Source organism: Protobothrops mucrosquamatus, unplaced genomic scaffold, assembly GCF_001527695.2.
Source record: "Protobothrops mucrosquamatus isolate PMUCROS unplaced genomic scaffold, P.Mucros_1.0 scaffold110, whole genome shotgun sequence".
Taxonomy (NCBI): Eukaryota; Metazoa; Chordata; class Lepidosauria; order Squamata; family Viperidae; genus Protobothrops; species Protobothrops mucrosquamatus.
This window is the reverse complement of record NW_015386482.1, coordinates 1,396,466-1,419,025: the sequence shown is the minus strand read 5'-3', so window position 1 is coordinate 1,419,025 and position 22,560 is coordinate 1,396,466. Positions and strand designations below refer to the sequence as shown.

Genomic DNA, 22,560 nt, shown 5'->3' with positions numbered 1-22,560 from the left:
GAAAATTTTTAATGGGGGTTTTAAAGTAATTTTAAATTAATTAGACCAATTATTAATATTTGTTTTTAATTATGTTTTAATCTGTAGTTTTGGGATTTGCATTTTTATCTGGTTGTTAGCCGCCCTGAGTCCGCAAGGAGAAGGGCGGGATATAAATATAAACAATAAATAAATAAATAAATAAATAAATAAATAAATAGAGATCGATGAGATGTCTTACAACCGGAGCTCACGCAGCATTAATGGGTGGCAGGCTCTTCTTGTTGAAGCAGGACTTTCAGGCACGAACTTAACCAGTCTCAGTGGTTGATGCTCTGAAGATATATATAACAGCTCAGGGCTGCTTTAGCAGCAGGAGTAACAGGCCCCTGAGCAATCGTTCAGAATCCGATGAAATGGGGGGGGGGTAAACCCCGGCTCCAGATGGTAACAATAACAACGACGGCCAGTATGTTATGGCAATGGCTCATCCCCCAGGGCAACTCCCCCCACAATGTCCCAGCACCTATGCCAGCAGCGATGGCCACAGTCCAAATGCCTCCAAAGTCCACAGCAACAGTTGGCACCACCAGTCTCTCTCCTCCTGGTGCTTCTTCTCTAGGATTCTTCTTCAGGTTTCAGGGTTCAAAACCACCCCCTTCCCTTACTCTTTATTATTAAAATCCGAGGCTAGAAACCCCAGCCAACTCCCTTACTTCACACTCTCGCTTGCCTCCTTCTCAGATATCCTCCCACGGAGGAAGCAATAAAACTTCACTCTATCTAGCCTCTATTTAAAATACCCTTGATAGAAAAATAAAATAAGCTTCCAGACCCTCTCTTCTCAACTCCAACCACACCGGCCTTCTCCTTTTCTTCCCTTTTCTATCCTTCCTCCTTCCACTCACGCCAGCCACACCCAAACCAACTGCAGCTGTCCCAATCTTCCCCTTCCCAGTCAAGCTCCTGCAAGCACTCTCAGGCAGTCCCCGCTACATTTGTAAAAGGGTTCTTACTTTATTTTTGTCTATTTTTTGACAAGATACAGAATGGTGAAATCTGTCTGGAATTGTTTCATTTAAAATGGTTGGCTCAAAACGTATTTTAATCACAGGTGAAAAACAACAGGTGCCAATTCCCCATCCACATGGAGAACTGACAGAGTTTACAGTCATATTTAATACCGGCAATGGATAAAATAAAAAAATCATACTTCAGGTACAGAAGACAGTTATGTAGCATATACTACTACAGAGAGAAAAAAATGCTAGGAATTGCATGCAAATAGCTGAAAAGCTAGGTTTGCTTCTATTGAGTAGCTGTCTCCTGAAGTAGTTACTTCATTTTGTCTAAGTTGCCCTGTATAAAATGTGCAGATAGCTTGTCTTTCATCATGCTTTTTGCTAGCAACATTTTTTTTTTCTCTGCATAGGATTTTCTATTTTTAGCCTAAAATGAACATGACATTTATGCAAAGTTTAAAGTAATTGGATGAATTCATGGAACAAAACTGGGTAGCTATTTTCACAAATAAAACATGGCGCCATTTCTCTGTAGTACCTGATTGACAGACAATAGCATTTAAATAGTTTCTCAGTTTTTTAGGAGGTCATTCTTGATCCATAAGAAAATACCTATATATGTGTTTTTTCCCCTATGAAGCTTATAATGAACTGAAAAATAAAAAAACTAAATGGGGAAAGGAGAAATGATGATTCATAAGGAAACAAGGCATTTCCATGCACAAGCAATAGATTTAGTATATCACTGGGACCATGATCAGTTGGTTTTCCAGCCCTGCTAATTTCTTTCCTACCAATGTTGAGCATCTGACCTAATTTCAGAACACCAAAACATTCTCACATAACTTTTCACAAGATTCAGTATTTATGTCTGTAAACACAAGATTTAGAACTATAGACGTTAAATTAGTTTTAACTTAATTGTTATTTAATTTTGGAAGATATGTAGGATTTGTGAATAGTTTGATGCTAAATGATATCAACTTACCCACTTTTTAACCAAAAGAATAAATTTCTGCATTCTTAAAAACTTAATGTTTTGTAAATCCTTTAAACATAAAAAATAATTCAAGCCCAAGATTTGAATTCTTAATAGCCTCAAACAACATGAGGAACCAATACTGATGATCTGTTACATAGGAAAAGTAGATGGCCCCAGTAGTTTGTTGAGCTTTTATAAAAAATATAAGGGAATGCTATTTGAAGATGGAGGCTTATAGGACTATATATAGTTGTGGAGAAACAGGAATGAATTTAGATAATTGTAAGGTGACCAACTTTTTTACAGTGAGAAGGACACAAATAAATTTAAGAAAAAAATATCATAAATAAAACATTTTATTCATTGCAACAATACAGAATACACTATAATATGATAAATGCATAATAAAAACATTTGTAACAATAACATTTTATATTGTAATTATGCTTACATGCCTATTAATTATTATTTAAATGAGTACAAAAGAAGGGGTACGATTGGTCACCTTAAAAATTGATACCACTGAAGTCTGTGGATGTTACTTGATTTAATCTTGTAAGAGGATTGAGGTCACAGAGGCTGTTGGCATATTTCAAATCCTATACTTAGCCTTTGTTCTATAGCAACATATGGGGGGGGGGACAAAGAATAAATATCCACAGAAGCAATAGTCTTGCCTAAACCTGTGCACCAGTGCCCTTGATAAGTCTTACTTGCTTGTATGACTCTCTCCATAGCAACCCACTTTCAGCATTAAACTACTCATTCAGCTGAATAACTGTTAGCATGGGTGATAATGGTACTGGTACCTAGGAAACCTGATGCTCACATGAGGCAGCTATGAATGAGATTAAAATGTTCTTCAGTTGCAAAACAAATAAGTCAAAAGGCTATTTATATTATATGCTATTTGGACAGGACCAAAGTAGAGAACAAGCACACTTGATTTCATATAAGCTTTAATACTTGATGGTCAAAAAAAATAACATAATTATGTAGATATATACAGTACGTAAACTTAGTACTTCTAGAAATACTGTATGGTAGCAGTTATGGATTTACACCACTGACCTAAAAATTTAATGTATAGTTATTTTCAATGATAAGTTCTCAAATCTGATAGTAAAATGAGATATATCTCACACTGAAAACCATTTTTTAATCTTGGTGATTAAATGTTTGGGTAGTCTGCTTTATTATGCTTAACAAATGTTAAAATTGATACTTTATTCATTGTTAGTATACAGATAGAACATATAATTCTATGTGGAAATTTTAATTTAGTTTTTAATTTGTTAATGGATCATCTCAATACGCCAAGGAAGTTTTAACCACAAATGTGGAATCTACTTCAAACATATATACTGGAATTTAATTTTGATATTTGGCAGTGATTAAATATAGACCTGCAAGAGTTAATTCAACCTAATAATAGTCTTGTTGTCTTATATGTTATGCATATAAAAATGGAGGAGGGGAAGATATTCTAATTTTTCCCACTTTGTGTTTTGCTTATGGTGTGATATATTTTTTCTTTTTTCTTTTTCTGTTCTTATAGAAGGATATTTTTTTTAAAAAAAAAAAATCAACCAACATACTACATGAATGAGGGTGAAGTTTCGTTCTCCGAGCTTGTGAGTTGATTTCTGAACGTTTTCTTACCAGGCTAGGTAACATCTTCAGCGGCATTTAGGGGAAGTCTGTGTCAGTGCTCTTCTGTTTATAAGGGCTTCAGTTGTGGGTGTTTCAAGTGAGGGTCTTGTGATGGTCAGGTGTGAGGCATCAGAGAGAGGTTTGTGATGGTCTTGTGATGGGGAGGTTACTTTAGGTCACTACATGAATTCATCAATATTTGAATTCTTCAGAATATCTTCTGGCATAAAAATACCTATACATGGCTTTCCTTGGTACCATTCTAGTTTTCACTAGACTGTAAAATTTAAATTTAAATTAAATTAGATATCAAATTAGAGCTAATATTTCAGCTATTTGCTTTGCATCTGTTTCAAATGCAAGGAATTCTTAATTTTACATTTAAAAAGTAAGATTATTCAAGGTTTTTCTTTTTTTACTTGGAATACAGTTTAAACAAGAGCATTATTTTTTCCTGGTATCATCTTAAACTGTAAATAACTAACTAAAGAATAAGCAATAATTCACATCATAGACTTACTTAAGTTGCTTTGGTTTAAGCATGTTTGGCTCCTATCCATGTATGTTAAACATCTGATCATATCTTTCTGCTCGTAAATAGTTTTGAAAGTCTCAAATGGGCCTTGAAGAAATGCATTTAAGCACATGTGCAAACTAGTTTTTCCATACCTGAAATACAGCCAAATTGATGAAGTGGCATGAAGGAAGCATGAAAACTCTGAGCATTCCCTACAGACTGAATTTGGTTGCAAACTAAAAATTCTGAATTATGCTGCATTCTCTGAAGTGGCATTGAATATCCTCTGGTGACATTTTAGTACAATTAAAGATGGTCAGAACAGCTTTCATATCTTATAGCTGAGGTATATAGTATTAGTGTACAGCTATACAGTTATTTGCAGTGGTGGGATTCAAATACGTGAACAACCGGTTCTCTGTGTGGATGCTGCTTCCGGATGTCCATTCTGGACCTGAGCAACAAAAAATTAGCTATCGGTTTTGCCGAAGTGGTGCAAACTGACTGAATCCCACCACTGGTTATTTGTCTTAGAAAGTATATTCCAAACAATCATCATATAGTTCTTGTGATCTACAGCACCAAGCATATCTATTTAAGTAATTATGTATTTCTGTATTATTTATCTGAATCGTATTTGTTTACTGCTCACTTCTGGCAAACAAGTATACACCATAGAAACTACAATTATCACCATAGAATTTATTGTGATAAGGTGACAAGACACTGAAATATGAAAATATATAATATTTTGGATAACTCTTTGCTCAGAGTTTTTAAAACATTCCTCAGATAGAAAACTAGTATATCTTGGAATAATATTCAGTCCAGACCATGTACTTGATTATCTGTTGATGATAAAGTTGTGGATTAGAAAACAATTCATATTTCTAAACAATTCTAAAATGGAATTTTCACTTTGGTCATGAAAAATATAGTAAAAGCAAGTTCTAACTAAATCTGTCATATTTGAGACATGGGTATATAAATTTAATATATGTAAAAGTGAATTGTAAAACATTGGCTGGCAGCTAATCCTTAATGTCTGTATCAGACTTTACGTATAGCCTTAACAAAACATAAGTGTGAACACAGAAGGGCTGTAATTGAAGACTTTATAAAAGATAGAACCACAACTGATATCCCTCCTATCAGAAGTCACTTGGGATATATCTTGTGGTCCTAATTTTAGCAGTAGAAAAACTTATAAAAATCTTGCAAGGTACCTGATTCACTCAGACAGAGATAAACTTATATTTTCTTAGCTCCACTGATTCCATTCTAAACTATCCCAATAGTTTCAAAAGAACTCTGAACAAATACATCTATTGATGAGGAAAACCAATTATGTAGCCAGGTTGTATGCATTATTTTGCTATGCACTGAATAGAAAATTTGATTGTATACAGTATCTTCTTAGGATACAGCCATCTTTGAAGTACAATCTGGTATTCTGATACAAAATTTGCAACCTGTATCTCAACATGAATCCAACAGATATGTAGGTCCACTAAATCCAAAATATTCTCCATCTTCTAGAACATTCCTAAAGTAGAGAGTTTTTGTGTTATTTTTTTTACTCCCTTCCTATTTCAGTAACAAAGGGTAAGATTAAATATGCATGCCCATGCGCACACACAGACACACGGGCACAAACCTAGGGACAGAAAGTAAAACAGAAAATATTTTCTTATATCCTTTTGCTCTAGAAATCATTGAACATTTCATCATGCCAAATCTAAAGAACTGCACACCTTGTAAAATAGAGATGGGCAAGCCCTGATATATACTTCATATACAATATGTGTCACTGCTTTGCAGTACTTTGCTAAAATCAGTGTTAACAAAATCATTGTGTAAAAATGGTCCTTTTTTCTGCTATATTTTAGGAAAATAATACATGTTTTATGCCTCAGATAAACAATCAATCAAATAAACGGAGGCTGAAAAAATTGTTGTGCCTTCTGCGATGTAAATGTGTTATTGCTATCAGCTCCAAAATCATTGTCTAATAAAAAGCTGTTGATTTTTTTAAAGCATGACAAAAGTTATATACTAGAAATGAATATTTGTTCTCATGAGTGATATTATTTCAATTTTCTGAGTGTTTTTCAACATGCCAGCCAGTTAATGTCAAACTAACACAAAATCCGTAAGTTTAATCTTAGTCTTAAAGCAAACCACAACAATGTCAGTACAGTACTTTAAGGTGCAATTAAATACAGCTGTACTTTGCTTGATTTCTGATAAAGAATTATTGGAGAAATCTTATTATTATTTTTATAATATCCTGCTCTTACTTTATTTAAATGGACCCCTTGACTATTAAAAAACATTAAAAAAAGTTTTGCTTTGCTATAAAGAAAAGCAGGAAATGAGCCTCAGAATCGAATATTTGTCTTGCTAAAAGTTTACTTCAATTTCCTGTGCTCTTTTCGATTAATATCAGCTAGATAATGTCAAAGAATAGTCAAGGACGTTCCTTTAATATTGCTGCTAATGCAATATCCAGTTACAGCAGCCATTTTGGAAACTTTTGAATACAGATATACAATAGTAGAATTCTCATAGGAGTTTCAGAAGGATTTACTGATCCCACATGATCAGCTTTGTGCTTCATGCTACAGTATTCCAGTAACAATAGGACACCTTTGTGGTTTTCTGTGCTTAGTGTATATAACAAGGAACTTTATGCAGGGAAAATACAAAGCAAATATCGATACAGGTACTCCTCAATTAAGCCACCACAATTGATCACCCTCAATTCAATTGCTAAGGGATGCAGTTGCTAAGTAGAAAATCACATGACTGTGACTGTTGATTTTACTTCATATTTCCTCCCCCCCTCCCGGAATGCTCACCCTGGTTCTGGGATAATTAGCAAGAAGGGAATTAATATTTGTATTTACATTCATTGGACAGTAAGGACATACAAGAGAATAAGCAGGCATACACATCAAAATAAATCCTGGCTGTTTATCTAAATCGCTCGTGGCCCCGGGCATGTTAGGTAAAAGCCAGAGCCAGTGCATTTCTTTAGATGTGAATTCCCCATTGTCTGCCTGCTTACTCTCTTGTAATGCCTTCCACTCCAATCTTTCCACTCTGTAAGAGGGAAGGGGGGGGAAACAGGTCAGACATAGAAAAGATTGCCTAAAGTTGGTAAAGACATGACAGACCAGGTCAAGAAACAGACACTACAGGGATTACAGGAATGTTACTTTATTGTTGTAGGGTATAGTGGCAGCATCTTGAACATTTATTGTACGGTATAGTAGCAGCATCTTTCTCTCTGTCCATCTTATACTGAACAAAATCAAGAAATGTTAGTTTACTTTTTTTTTCATGCTCCTTTGTATCTTTGAACTATTTAATCCCTTGTCCAGGTTCTGACGTAATGGCGTGTTCCTTCCTTATCAACTCTCTTATATCTTCTCCAAGGTTACCTCTAAATTCCTTTATAAGAACTGAATCTTCCAGAAGGCTTTAAGGATTGATTGATTGGATGAAAGAATGATTTATACCATGAAAGTCTTTTATTAATTTAACATATTTATTATAAATGTTTTATTTGTATTATCTATAAATGGTGGGAATCAATGGATTGAAATTGCTCCTTTTCATTTTTGTTAATTTTAACTAATTCAATGTCACTATTTAGTGTTTTAATATTTTTATTGTTTTTAATTATTGTAAGCAGTAAGAGATGGGCGGCATACTGTATAAGTTGAATAATAAATAAATGGATTGAAGGGATGATAAATGTCATAAATAAACCAAGTAAAATATGACCTGAGCCCACATTTTCTATGCTATTGGGGTTAAGACAGCTCTTCCTTTTCTTAAAATCTTTTTTAAATCCAACTGTGTACTCAAATATTCTTGTCACCCTATCAGTGAAACAAATTCAAAGCATCACTTTCAGGACTTTGCAGCAATCTTCTTAGAGGTTTCACATAAGATCCTATTATTCTTTCCCAGTGTTGCCTCCTATTTCAGCAATTTACTGTTTGACAGTTTATTCAGAAGAATGACCGAAATGTTTACAAGAGATTATTTTATGCGTTGTGACATTAAAAGAAAGCATTCCTTTTTGAACAACTAATAACAAAACTGAAATACTTTCTTCACCTCTCTTATTTGCAGATAGTGAAATTATTCCTCCTGATTGCCTCCGTCCAAGATCCTTCACAGCTATCCGCCGACCCTCATTACGCAGAGATACTGAGGATACCCGTCTGTCTGTGAGCCTTTGTGATCTCAACTTGCAGGAGGACAATATCCATGTCATGACTGCCATGTGTCCTATTCCACAGAATTCCCTCAACTCTCAGCATTCCCACCTCCTCCCATCTCAACTTGAAAGCGACCTCCGCTTCCATCAACTCAGGGGAGCCCATATTAAAATTCTGGATGACCAGACTGTGGCCCGTCTGGACCATGCTCGAGACGAGAGAACTTTGGTTTTTACCAGCAGACCGCTTAGAATCAATGAGACAATATTTGTCAAAATCAATAAATCCAACACTTCGCGTACTGGGACACTGTCATATGGGGTAACCACTTGTGATCCTAGCACCCTGAGACCCAGTGACCTTCCTTATAACCCAGAGTCTTTAGTTGATCGAAAAGAGTTTTGGGCAGTCTGTAGAGTGCTTGTGCCTCTCCAGAGTGGAGACATCTTGGGATTCATGGTGAATTCAGAAGGAGAACTGCACTTGAGTCACAATGGAGCAAGTGCAGGCATGCAAGTATGTGTGGATTGTTCCCAACCATTATGGATGTTCTTTGGTTTACATGGAGCAGTGATGCAAATTCGTGTCCTGGGTATGTTTTTCTCTTCTTATATGCATGCTGTTATTTTGTCAGTGAATTAAATGAGCAGTAGCACTAAAATACTGTATTGAGTAGGCAGTGGTGGGATTCAAATATGTGAACAACTGGTTCTCTGTGTGGATGCCGCTTCTGGAAGTCCATTCTGGGCCTGGGCAACAAAAAATTAGCTACTGGTTCTGCCGAAGTGGTGCGAACTGGCTGAAACCCACCACTGTAGAAAAGAAAGGTTATTTAAATTATAAGATCTATTAGAATGAGAAGACTGAAAAGGCATATTTTTTCCAGTCCCTTCAGTTTTAGCCAAATCTGAGCTTTGAGTCAGATAGAAGATAGTAATTATTATTTATTCTGACATCAAAATGACTTTCTTTTCCAGTACCAGTAAAATGTACCAAAAATAGTTTGGATAAAGACCCCAATTTACGTACAAGTGATAAAGAATAAGACTTAAATGTATGATTTTTGTGACTTATGATAGTAGTTTTTTTTGCATTGTACCAATTTGTGACAGGCCTGATTGCACTTTCTCAAATTTCCAAAATTTATCTACACAGTCCTAAGCAGGATGAAGTTACTGTTATCCAAACGAATATGACGATGGACTTTTGATGCTTGTACAATAATTGGTCCTGAAACCAAATTTAATGTAATTCTTATAGCCATAGCCCTAAAATATTCTTTCATCTGTAACTGTAATCATAATAATGTATAAGAGACGTATTTTCTATAAGTTAATAATTTGATGTAGTTGAAGTGAGTAATTTTTTGCAAGTAGTAGAATTGGCTTTTTGAAAAAATATTTTCATCTTCCACAGATAATAGAAATTGAGACGATGTCATTAGATTGGTGAATTTGCTTTGCTGAAGTTGTTTCTAAAATGTTTAATATATAGATTTTGATTATTGTTTCATTTTTTTTACAAATATGTCATCTGGTGAAGGTTCTGGATCACAGAAAAAGGAGGTAGTGCTGCATAGTATACAAGGTTGTCCTCCCTTGTTTCAGGTCTTGTAAATATATATATACCAAGAATATATATATATATATATAACATTTAGGCCAGCGGTTCTCAACCTATGGGTCGCGACCCCATTTGGGGTCGATCGACCATTTCACGGGGGTCGCCAAGCAAGGCTGTCCACCATTTTTTTTCCCTTTTCCGGCAGGTGCCTTATCTCCCTTGAGCTGGGCCAGCTGGTGGTCGGCCTGCTCCATCTCTGCCGCTTGCCAGCTACGCCTCGGCCGGCGCAGGGGCGGAACCACGCATGCGCGGTGCTCCCGGGCAGGGAAAGTCCTCGACTTACGACCGGTTGGGTAGTCCTCGACTTAAGACCGGTTTAGTCCTCGACGTACGACCGATTTAGTCCTCGACTTACGACCGGTTTAGTCCTCGACGTACGACCGGTTGGGGGTCGCGGCATTAAAAAGGTTGAGAATCCCTGATTTAGACAAACAAAACCCAGGGATATGTGCTCCAGAATACTGAAGAACTGGAAGAGTTAATAAGAAAGGGAACAGACCATGAAAGGCTAGTGTTCAGCTGCACAAGGGTGGAACTTTTTGTTTGTGTCTAAAAGGACTCTGTAGACTTCAAACAGCATATTAGACCCATTGCAGAGCCTGTCCTGCTAAGCACATATATCAACTGTTCTCCATATGTAGTGTAGCTGGAGGATCTCTTTGCTTTCAGTTGATCAACCATTACAGACATCCTGCTGTGCTTATCACTGAAACAGCCACATTTCTTTTAAAATCCCCCTTTCAGGACTGTAACAGACTTTTTTTAAAGAGCAGATTAGAATGACTCCGTCACAAGGAGAGTTTGGCAGATGCAAAACATGAAATGTTCTTAATGAATCTCTTTGTCTCACATTTTCTTTCAGGTGCTTCCCCCAGGTTCTAGGAGTAATTTGGCATTATGGAAAAATGGATTTGTTAAAGAGACAGGAATTTATTAGATCCATCTTTTGAGGCACATTGCTGAAAGGCAGACGGCACTTTAGTATTTTGGTGGAAATCAGTTTAGAAGTAGCTTTTGGAGAATAGGATTTTGCCATATGTCATCTGCCTTTGGTATACCTGAGAAAGGAATTAGCCAGATGTGTGAAATACTGACTGACCCCACCCATCAGGTTCATGTTGTTCTTTTTCTTTGCATATTAGCCATATATTAGTAATGATAATTTTAAGATACGGAAATTTCTAATAAATTTAATCTTGAAATTTCATTATTAATATACATTTGACATTACAGAGTGTCCTAAATTTGACTTCTGTGGCAGCATCATTTACAGTAGGGGTAGTCAACCTTGGCTCTTTTATGACTCGTGGACTTCAGTTCCCAGAATTCCTGAGCCAGCTTAGCTTATCTTAGCTGGCTCAGGAATTCTGGGAGTTGAAGTCCACGAGTCATAAAAGAGCCAAGGTTGACTACCCCTGATTTACAGTAACATTCCTGTAAATTTGAAATTGCTTTGTTCTTCTGACAGTGGAACATTTCCTTTGCAGACACCCATGTATCTTAGAGATTTCTTGTTCTATACTGTATTTTTTTTTATTCATTAAGATGTTTTTGCAAACCATATCAACTTGTTTTAGTCTGGAATAAGCATTCATATTGTTAAAAGAAGGTAGGGAGCAAAGAAAAGCTGGTTCAAACTGAAGTTCATTTTAAAATATCTATTCAGAAATGCATTTTAGCATAACATTTGAACATCATGAGTGATGGAATTGAAATAACTAAAGATTTATTTACTGCAGACTCTGACCTTGAGATTCCCAAGTTATCTTTTTCAGAGATTTTACAAGGTAACATGATTCATAACTTCTTCCTTGGATGAAGTTTTTATGTGGTCACTCATTTCTCTCTTGATGTTATCAAGAATATAGATATAGTCCAGCTGTAGTTTTAAGCAATGAGCTGCATGTAATAACTGGTTGTCCTGGATAAGGCTATGCATTGCAAGGGTATCTTGATTATTACCAGAGGGTGCTATGATTCCAGAAGTGCTATGTATCAAGTATGAATGAGAACTTGTTTCCACTTGCAATTCTTCTTTAATTATTATCATTCAATCTGATAGGAACCATAATATTGTCATGAAGCATAACTCAGAGACAAGTAGATATTTTGCATGAACATCCTACTTCCATAAAATGGCAGGGAAGGTCTTTTTCTGATTCTGGAGACTGCTGCTCTTCAGTACAGATTAGATCAGCAGTTCTCAACCTATGGGTCGCGACCCCATTTGGGGTCGATCGACCATTTCACAGGGGTCGCCAAGCAAGGCTGTCCGCCATTTTTTTCCTCTTTTCCGGCGGGTGCCTTACCTCCCTTGAGCTGGGCCAGCTGGTGGTCGGCCTGCTCCGTCTCTGCCACTTGCCAGCTATGCCTCGGCCGGCACAGGGGGCGGAACCACGCATGCGTGGTGCTCCCGGGCAGGGAAAGTCCTCAACTTACGACCGGTTGGGTAGTCCTCGACTTACGACCGGTTTAGTCCTCGACTTACGACCGGTTTAGTCCTTGGCTTACGACCAGTTGGGGGTCGCGGCATTAAAAAGGTTGAGAACCACTGGATTAGATAGTTGGGTTAAGGCAGATTTTAACAGCCACGTCTGGAAATCCCAAAAAAGCTTCTGTAAATAGGTAACCCCACTTCCAGCCTCCAGTTTTTAATGTTTGATCCAAGTATTTATGTGGACAGCAGTTGATGAAAGACCCCTGTACATTTATCCCAGCCAGGGAGAGGAAAGAAATCCAGGGGATCCTCCTCTTCCCTTCCCGTCACCAGTTCACAGGGAAATGAATGGGGTAGACATGACAGCTGGTGAAAGATTATAAAAATGGTAAGTTACAGTGAAGAAATTTTCAACCAGTATATAAAATTTAACTTTTGTACCTCTGAGAGAGTAGAGTGAATAACTATCAGAATCAGAACAATAAAATAGCCTTGGGTGAAACAGAATGTTACTAATTAGTGAACTTGTTTCCTTAATGTTCCCTACATCTTAAGCTTGTATAGAATAAATTGGATACAGGGTGATTTATCATCTTTCTGAATTTATTTGTAACTGACAGGACATATATTTCTTCCATGAATACCAGAGTTGGTTGACTTTTCTTTTGCTTTCTTATAAGAGTGACAGAATAGACTAAACTTTTTAATAACTGCCAAGTTTGTACTTTGAGCAAACTGTACAATACAATAACACATTTTTATTATGTTTACATTTGTACTTCGTTCATCTGCCTCCTCTACAAAAAAAATTCACTCTTTGTGTACTTGTGAAATCAAGAATTTTTGAAACTGCACCCAAGCTGCCATTACATTGATGTATTGGGACTGCAGTTCCTAGAACTCCCAGCCAACGTGAACCTCAGCCAATTGGAAAATTATTGCACTACTATGCCTGATGCATTTTTAAAAAGTAGATCCCTTTAAGTTGTTTGTGATACTCCAGAGGTCTTAATCCAGGGCTTTTTTTTTTTGTCATAGAACACCCAGAACGGAGTTCCGGCACCTTTTTTGAATGGAACCTTGTAGGGTAGGCAAGGCAGGTTGTATGATGTGTGTCAGTTCCGGCACTTTTTGTTTTTTTTAATCCATCCTTTACATCCTTGTTATGGGATAAGCTTTAGTTGTCTATAATCCACCATTACTTTGCAGACAGCAGACCATTCATAAATGGTCAGTAGATGTGACATTGATGAAACAAAATGTTCTGTTATGTAAATAGTCACAATGAAAAAATATTATTAACACTATTTGTACCTTAAACATTTTATTTCCTTATGACCTCATTATTTGTTTCCATACACCACTGGACAATGAATGTGCACATATTCTTTCCTACAGGATAATACTTCATACATCTAATGAACTTGTTTTTAAGTGCATTTTTCTTTTGTTGCAATATACTATCATAGTTATTTCTCTGGAAACTACTTTTTCGACAATGACATGAGTCTTTTTTCTGTAATATAATTACTTGTTTAACTTTCTTCAATTTGATATACACACTGCTTATTTTTTCTTTAGATGCCATACTTTAAGAAATCTCTTTGCCCCAAACTGTATCAGAGCTTTACAGCTCCTTAGCACATATCTGCTCTGTATTTTACTATGCACGTCTTCCATTCACTGAAATGTCTGCCGAAACAAGTTCCCCTCAACATCAAAACAGGGTTTTCATCAAAAGGGCTCCAAATGTCTAGAACACCAAAAGATGGTGCAAGGAGGTACAGAAAACTGTAATTGTAATCTGTAATTTTCTAGTCCGGATGTGGTGGATTTATCCTTTTGAACCAAATTCACAATAAGGCATCTTTTAAAGACTTTTCCTATTTCCCTGGGGTTTGGGGTTTTTTGGGGGGAGGGGAAAAGGGTTGGGGGTTTTAACTAAAACAGTGGATGCAAGTGGAATTATCATTTTAATTTGTAAAAATCTCTGATACATTGGAATTATTGTGAAAAATTAAATAAGGCCAAATACGATTGGAAGACTTTTGGTTACATATTTTTTGTTGAACATTTGTAGCTGCTGTTTAGTCTTTCTCTTTGCTGTGTGTATATTAACTGTGATGATGTCTGTCCCTTGCTATGATGTTTACAGTATACAGTTTAATTCTTTTCAACTGAACATATTGTGAAGTAGGGAGGCAAGGATAGGGAGAATGTGTGGCAGATCCAGAACATTTGGCTAACACTTGCTGGAGGGAATTGAGCCTTGTTTATACAGGTCTATGAATAGGACTGCAGCAAACTACTCCATGATGTTGATAGGGACAGAAGAGAAGTTGCTTAGAAGCAGTAAGGAAACTATTATGTTGGAGATTATTCTGAGCTGACCATACTGTTCCCATCCTGTAAGAGTTTCCCAAATCTCCAGGATAAGTTAGTATGGCTAGAATAACTTCGTAGTTCAACCACCATAAGCCTTTTTTTTTTGCAAATGCTCCAAAGCAGGGGTCGGCAACCTGAAAAAGTGAAAGAGCCACTTTGACCCGTTTACCTCAGAAAAAAAAAACTGGGAGCCGCAAAATGCGTGCATGCACGCGCGCGCACAGGCGCAGAACAGGGAACTTGATTGAAGAGGCTGGATCAGCTTCATTTTCTTCCCTCCGAGGCCAGAACCCCCCCCCCAATGCCCCTCCCCATCTTGATCCAGAACCCCGAATCGGTCCCTTCCAGCAAGTTGCCAAGCCTCCCCTCCCTCCTCCTTCCCTGGCAGCTACTGTATTTAAATTTGCTTTTTCTTGGGTGGCTACAGAGCTTCCTTCGTTTTCTTTCCTTCCTATCCCTCTTCTCTCCCCCTTCCCCCTGCCTTTCCTTCAATGCCCTTGTGCTGCGGTGTATTCTCCTCCCCCATACATGTTAATTTTTTTAAGTATGGGCAGCTCTGCCGTCCTGGCTTCTCCCCTCGGAGAAGACTGCTCTCCCCCCACCCTGCGCTCTCCCTCTCTGGGACTTTCTTCTTTCTGCCTTTTGGCGCGAAGGTTCCCAGGGAGTGGAGGAGGAGGCTGACGGGGAGAAAGAGCTGCTGTGGCAAATCTTCCAAGGCGGCAGCAGACGGCTGCTCGGGCTCGCATATCAGCCTGCTGCGGGAGGCCAGAGTTCTGCCTCCGTAGGAAGGCAAAGGGACACAGCTGCCCGTTCGCCGCCCCAGCTGGGATTGCTGCCCGGCTCGGGAAGACACGTGGCCGGCTCGGCTTCCCAGGGAGCGATGCCCCTGCCAGCCGCCGCCCCAGCCATGACTGCCGCCCGGCCCGGCCTAGGGAGACACGTAGCCAGCTCGGCTGCCCAGGGACGGCACAGGGAGCGATGCCCCCGCCGGCCACCCCCCCCGCCAGGAGCAGGACGCCAGGAGCCAGGACGGCAGAGCTTCCCTTACTTAAAAAATTTAACATGTATGGGGGAGGAGAATACACTGCAGCGCAAGGGCATTGAAGGAAAGGCGGGGGGAAGGGGGAGAGAAGAGGGATAGGAAGGAAAGACATGGACTGGCTTGGGGAGACGCGTGGCCGGCTCGGCTGCCCAGGGAGCAATGCTGGCGCTGACCACTGCCCCAGCCTGGACTGCCATCCAGGGGGCAGCAAGAGGAAGAAGGGGAGGAGGAGGGCTAGAAAGCTGCCGCCGCTGGGACTGTGCACTGCCCAGCCTCGCTCTCCACCCATCCGATGTAGCCGCGGGGGCTGGTGCCGTGTGGGCTGCTGGCTCTGGCCACAATGCTGCAGCTGCTCTGCCAGACCAGCCCCTGCCAGCCCCTTCGCCGGGCCGGCTGCTTCCTCCCGGGCGCCCCTCTTGCCCTGGCACCCGCCCGAGAGGCAGCAGGAGGAAGAAGGGGGGGAGGAGGGTTGAGGAAGCCGCTGCTGCTGCCCCAGCTGGCACTCCATACTGCCCGGCCTCGCCCTCCGCCCATCCGATGTAGCTGCGGCGGGCCGCAGCAGGGGCTGGTGCCGCGCGGGCCGCTGGCCCTGGCCACGATGCTGCGGCTGCTCTTCCAGACCATCCCCTGCCAGCCGGCCTGGCTGCTTCCTCCCGGGCACCCCTCTTGCCCCGGCACCCGCCCAAGAGCCAGCAGGAGGAAGAAGGGGAGGAGGAGGGTTGAGGAAGCTGCTGCCGCCGCCCCAGCTGGGACTCCACACTGCCTGGCCTCGCCCTCCGCCCATCCGATGTAGCTGCAGTGGGCCACGGCGGGGGCCGGTGCCGCAGGGGCCGCTGGCCCTGGCCACAATGCTGCAGCTGCTCTGCCTGACCAGCCCCTCCGCCAGCCCGGATGGTCCCCACCGGTACCATCTTGCCCTGCTGCCCGCCCAAGCCGCCTGTGGGGCAGCAGGAGGAAGAAGGGGAGGAGGGCAAGGAAGCAGGCCCCAGGAGGAGGCTCTCCTCTCCTACCATTGCTGCATCTCCCTCTTCCTTCGGCAGCTGGGACTCCGGGCGCGCCTTCCCGGCAGGCGGGGCCAACGGTCACGCTGGCTGGGGATTGCAAGGGCTGCTCTCCCTTGGGCTGCGGTTTGTGGGAGGGCTGGCCCGCTCCCAGCGGGGATCCTGGGGCTTCCCCGTGCGGCTCCACGGCCACGTCCGCCTCGGACGGGGCCAACCCGGGAAAGGGAATTTCTGGCGCGCTTCTCCCAGGGGCCGGGGCACCCTGGCGCTCCGGAGCCGCAGGTGATGGCTCAAAGAGCTGCATGCGGCTCCGGAGCCGCGGGTTGCCGACCCGTGCTCCAAAGCCTCCAAGATAGTGAGCATTGTAATAGCAGAAAAATAAGCATTATCTGGCAATGTCCTAGACCCTAAATGCTTGATGTGTGACAATATCTGCAGAAAATTAGGAGTTGAGGTCATTATTTCCTTTGTGCATTAGACATGAGGTCAACACAATTGATGCCTGTAGTTGTTATGCAACCCATTCTTTTACTTTAAACTTATGTGCAAACCATAACATTATACTTGTATAAACCAAGGTTAAAAAGCAGATCATTGTATCATATGTTAATTGGAATTGCTTCCGGAAGTTGACATAATAACTTATCTCATAGAAATCTTTGGTTGAAAACTTATGTATCTGAACGGGATTTTCTGGCTCATTTTGAAACGTCCAAACCTGTTCCATTAGTGGTATGGCTTTTGATGAGTGCAGGTTTAGCTTTAAAGAAAGCAAGATGAGATTTCTCGAATATAAGTTAACATAAACAAGAATGTAAGTTGACATTCAATGTATGTTGCTTTTAAATTGTAGTAGTTTTAATCATTTCGTCATTTCAATACAAATATAGATATGATATTTATCATTATGTCATGAAATTTGGTTCAAAAATTTGCTTAACAAATGATTGTTCTCCATAGTGAATTTGTATTGGAAGGAAAGGAATTTAATCCTTTTCTTCCAGTACACTCTTGATTTAAATTGCTGTCTGCAATGGGAAAATGAAGCCAAAACTGACCAATATGTGGCTTTCGCAAGCTTGTTGGCATCCAACCTTTGTAATCCGAATATGACGAACCTTGATGTACTCCCTGGACAAGGGCCTTTTCCACTATCTAGTTGAATAATCTCTGCCCATCCTTGAGTCTTGCAGAAAACTATACTGATGAGACATCTGTATCTCTACTGCTGATCTCTATTTTGCTCTCTTGCCTTTTTTCAAGTCACCATCAGTCACCTGACTTTTCTCAAAGGGAAAGGGTGGCAAAGTCAAATAGATTTTATACATACGGAAGTTTTGTTCAGATCCTATTGGAATAAGTGTCAGGGTGCTACTTTAAGGTCAGTATAATTAAAGATTATTTTAATTTGTCTTATTCATGGACTTAATGAGTCTTTAAAAATAACACCCATGTTGACAATAAAATGTCATCTATCAAGCCATGTTGGGCAAGTTGTTTCTTTTCAACTGGACAACGCAGAGTTGAGGGAATGTATAATCTAGAACAGATGAACATTTGCTTGCAAATGAAAACAGAGTCTGCCTGTGAAATTGATGGGGAATAGTTACTCTGGCTCATATTTTAAGCTAGAGGCTATTATCTCCTCATTCCTTTCTTCTTTCTCATTATTGAACTGATGGTAATCAGTTAACATTTTAAAATTATCTACAAAAGCAGAGTCACATTCACTGCCAAAAGAAAATAGTCAAGCGCTACCCGGATTGACCAAAATGTTAATGAATGGTCCATTAGAAACAGCTGACTTTTGTCAGAACATTGTCTTCAGTGATCTTGGCATTTTGAGTGGCTTTGCTGATTTTATTGCCTTTCCTCTTCTGCTTTCCTTTTTAAAATGGTAAAATTAAAATGAATAGTTTTGTGCTACATCAAGTAAGACAGAAAGTTGAAATAGTTACTGTAAAGTCAGTTTATTATTGTGAGATCTGTTTCTGAAGAACTGACTTGTGAATGTGATTTGGATATTTAAGTATTTACTGATAGATAAAATACATTATGGGATATAACTGAAACTGTACGTTCCACATTAGTGTTTAGGTTTGCTAGACTTTAATTCACAAGACTGCCTTTGTATAAGTCATTGTGTGAAGAGCAAAGTATAAGCATTGTCTTCAGAAGGAATGAAATTTTTCAAAAAGTACAGTGACATTCGCATTATAGATAACATAGTTAGATGATGTGATATTGTTTCAGTAATTACAGAGTTAACCCTTTGGAATCTGGTCCAGGCTATGTTTGTACCTATCTGTTTTCAAACTTGTTAGCTGACTTTCACAGGCAATGGTAGGTATGCCCTCTCAACTGGGAAGATAGTTCTGTAGGTCTCTAATCTGTGCTCCAGTCGTTACTAATGGAATTCCAGTTGAATAGTGATTGTAACCTTTGTCTGACTTGCACAGAGTCAAAAACTAGGAGAAAGTTAGAACATAAAATAATAGGATTGGAAGGGACCTTGGAGGTCTTCTAGTTAAGCAGGAGACCCTCTACTATTCTGGACAAGTGGTTGTCCAGTCTCTTCTTGAAAACCTCCAGTGATGGAGTTCCCAGTTCTTTTTTAATTTAGTATGTTGCTTTCCCATTATGCTCATTTTTCTGATGGATTATTTATTTAATTAAAAAAACTATTTGTGCACTGTTGAAATGCTGAAGCAGTCTTCTTGTCTTTTACTCAGCTTTCTGATAACCCAGATGAAAAGTATTACAAAGTCCTTATTACTTACATGCCTGCAAAGCATGTTGCAGTACTTGTTCATTTTACACTTTTTGGGAGCTGGGGTGAAATTTTTCTGACAAATGGAATAATACACTTTGGAACCTGTTAAACCAGGGGTGTCAAACTCAATTTCATTGAGGGCCGCATCAGCATTGCGGTTGTCCTTGAGGGGCTGTGTAGGTGTGGCCAGGGTGGGCGTGGCCTACTGGGTGGGTGTGGTTGGAGTGGGTGTGGCCTATTGGGTGGGCATGGCTAGCTCTTCATTGTTCGCGTCAAGGGTGCCTGTGAGGCCTGGGCAGGAGTGGGATAGATCTGAGGGTCTCTTGTAGAAGGGGGTGGGACCGGGGCAAGCACCAAGGCATGGTCCACTGGAAGAGCCTCACTGTTCCTCTCAGGCCATGCGACGGGGAGCTGGATGGTGCCGCGGGCTTCCCGGAGCCCTGGGCAACAGAGGTCAAATGCCCAGCCTGGCCCTCAAGCACCCGCAGCACCAAGCCCAGCCCCACTACCCCAAGGGGGTGCCCAGCTGCACTTACCTCCTCCTCAAGGCTGCTGCTGCTGTGCCTGCTCTCCTTAGCCAGGTTGCTCATGATGGTTATGAGGGCAAAGTTAGAGGGAGGCCCACTCCCTCTCCATGGAGGAGACCCAGATTTGTATCCAAAGCTTCCTTAGCAATAGGATGGGAAACCCCCAGGATAGGCCAGGAGGAGGGGGCAAGGGGATGGTAAAAGGACAGCAGGGCAGGACTAAGGCAGGACTTCCCTCAGACCCTCTCTCTCCTTCCTTCCTTCCTTCCTTCCTTCCTTCCTTCCTTCCTTCCTTCCTTCCTTCCTTCCTTCCTTCCTTCCTTCCTTCCTTCCTTCCTTAACAGAGTGGTGGGAAAATATTTGAGATGAGGGAGGGAGAAAAACAGGCAAGAAACACAGCTGGGGAGGTGTCACCCTTCGTGAGGAATGAAGAAATACATCATCGCCTGGAAGTGGTGATGCGCAATGTTACCTGTGCAATGCCCTCCAGCCCCCAGCCTGCCTGGTTTTGGCAGGCAGCGAGGCGCTCTCCTCACAGGGCCAAGAGGCTGAGCCAGGCAGCGTGAATCTGAAAAGAAGCACAATGCCACCCAGCCCCCAGCCTGCCCGGTTTCGGCAGGCAGCAGGGCACTCTCCTCATAGCGCCGAGAGGCTGAGTAGGGCAGTGCGAAGCTCACCAGCTTTGCACCTTGCTGCCTGCTGAAATCGGGCAGGCTGGGGGCTGAGCGGCAGCGTGCTTCTTTTTGGATTCGCACCACCTGGCTCAATCTCTCGGCGCTGTGAGGACAGCGCACCACTGTCTGCTGAAACCCCTCCCCTGCAGCCCATCAAGCTGGATATGTGAAGTAGGCGAGGGCCATTTGCTGGCCACTTCAAGGCGATGGTGCATTTCTTCATTACTCACAAAGGGTGACACCTCCCCAGCATGCACACAGGGGGCAAGGCCAACGCGGCAGGGGCCGGTCCCTCGTTGTTTCCAGACAGCCTTGTGGAGCTAAGACTAAATGCGTTTCAGCATAGATGGCCACCATAAAATTGTACATTGGCTCCCGGGCGGCCTGGGCCAGGGTCAAGGCAGTGGGGGCCATTCCCTCACTGTTTCTAGGATGGCTTCATGGGCCACATGAAACCACATTGCGGGCCGCATCCGGCCCCCGGGCCTTGTGTTTGACATGTCTGTGTTAAACAATCTAATAATGTGGGTAGCTCAGGGAACATAAAATAGTACTGTAACATAAAAAAACTGATCTGCCAGGCTGTACACAGGTGATATTCTGTATGTCAGGCTAATGTTATACCCACAATGGTTCTTTCGGCCTAGATCCAGCAAACAATATTGAGTAAAATGTAAGAAAATGCAAAAAAATGATTGGTTGTTGTATTGCATATAAATATAACTTGTATATACAAATATAGCTCAACTTTATATAGAGAGAAGGAAATTGGTGCTCATATTAACATCTTTTCTATTTTCCTAGACTTTTAATGAATTTTTAACTGTATTTTAATTCATCTTGTTTTAGACTTTGAATAACAGTCTCTCTGTTGCCTTCTTTGCATTTTACTGGTATTTATTTATTGTATATGTTTTTATTCAAATTGTATATTTTAGTATGCTTTTCTGTAAATAGTGCTAGACAGGTTTTATTTTGGAGTGGTTTAAAAAAATAATAATAGTCTCTCCTTCTTCTCTCCCCCCCCAACTCTGACACACTTATATAATCCACATATTTGAGGGCTCAGTTTGACTTTGAACCAGTCACTGTTTATGAGTCTAACCCACCACTGAGGCTCACTGTTGTGGGGCTAAAAGAGTGGGAAATCTACAGGTAAACCTTAAATTCTTAATGAAAAGAATGGAACATAAACATGGCATAGATATTCTTCCAACGGTTCTCCATGTCTTAGGCAAAAAACATTCCTATTGACCATGGGCAGGGTAACTTTGATTGGAGACTTAACAGGCTGAATTTGAGACTTTAATACACTAACCATATGCTTTATTGATGAATAATATTTTGCCATTTGTCATTCTGTTCATTGAATGTTAGGATGTGAAAGTAGCTAAAGGTTATATAAATACTCCATGTAAACATCAATAGGGTGGTTTAGACCAAAAGGTCTATAAAACCTAAAGCAAATAGAATGCAGATACTGGGTACAGGCTGTTCTTTCTCTCTTTCTCTCCCCCCCATCTCTCTCTCTCTCCCTCTCTCTGTCTCTCTCTCTCTCTCTCTCTCTCACACACACACACCTGCCTATTTCTGTTCTCATTTCACACATCAGATCTTAGCATACTATATTAATTTCCAGGTTTTCTCTTTAATCAAAGGAGAAGACAAATAGCAAGGGCAGAGGTGAAAGGGGAATAAACTATCCACCTG

At 40.7% G+C, this 22,560-nt stretch overlaps 1 protein-coding gene across 1 annotated transcript in view; it reads left to right on the top strand.

Annotated features, from left to right (window-relative positions):
* The window catches only part of NEURL1 (neuralized E3 ubiquitin protein ligase 1), a 56,500-nt gene that overhangs the window by 31,179 nt on the left and 2,761 nt on the right, over positions 1 to 22,560 (top strand). Inside the window, exon 4 of the mRNA XM_015812793.1 lies at positions 8,300 to 8,980. Coding sequence (XP_015668279.1) covers positions 8,300 to 8,980 — 681 coding nt within the window. The remainder of the gene's footprint in view (positions 1 to 8,299; positions 8,981 to 22,560) is intronic.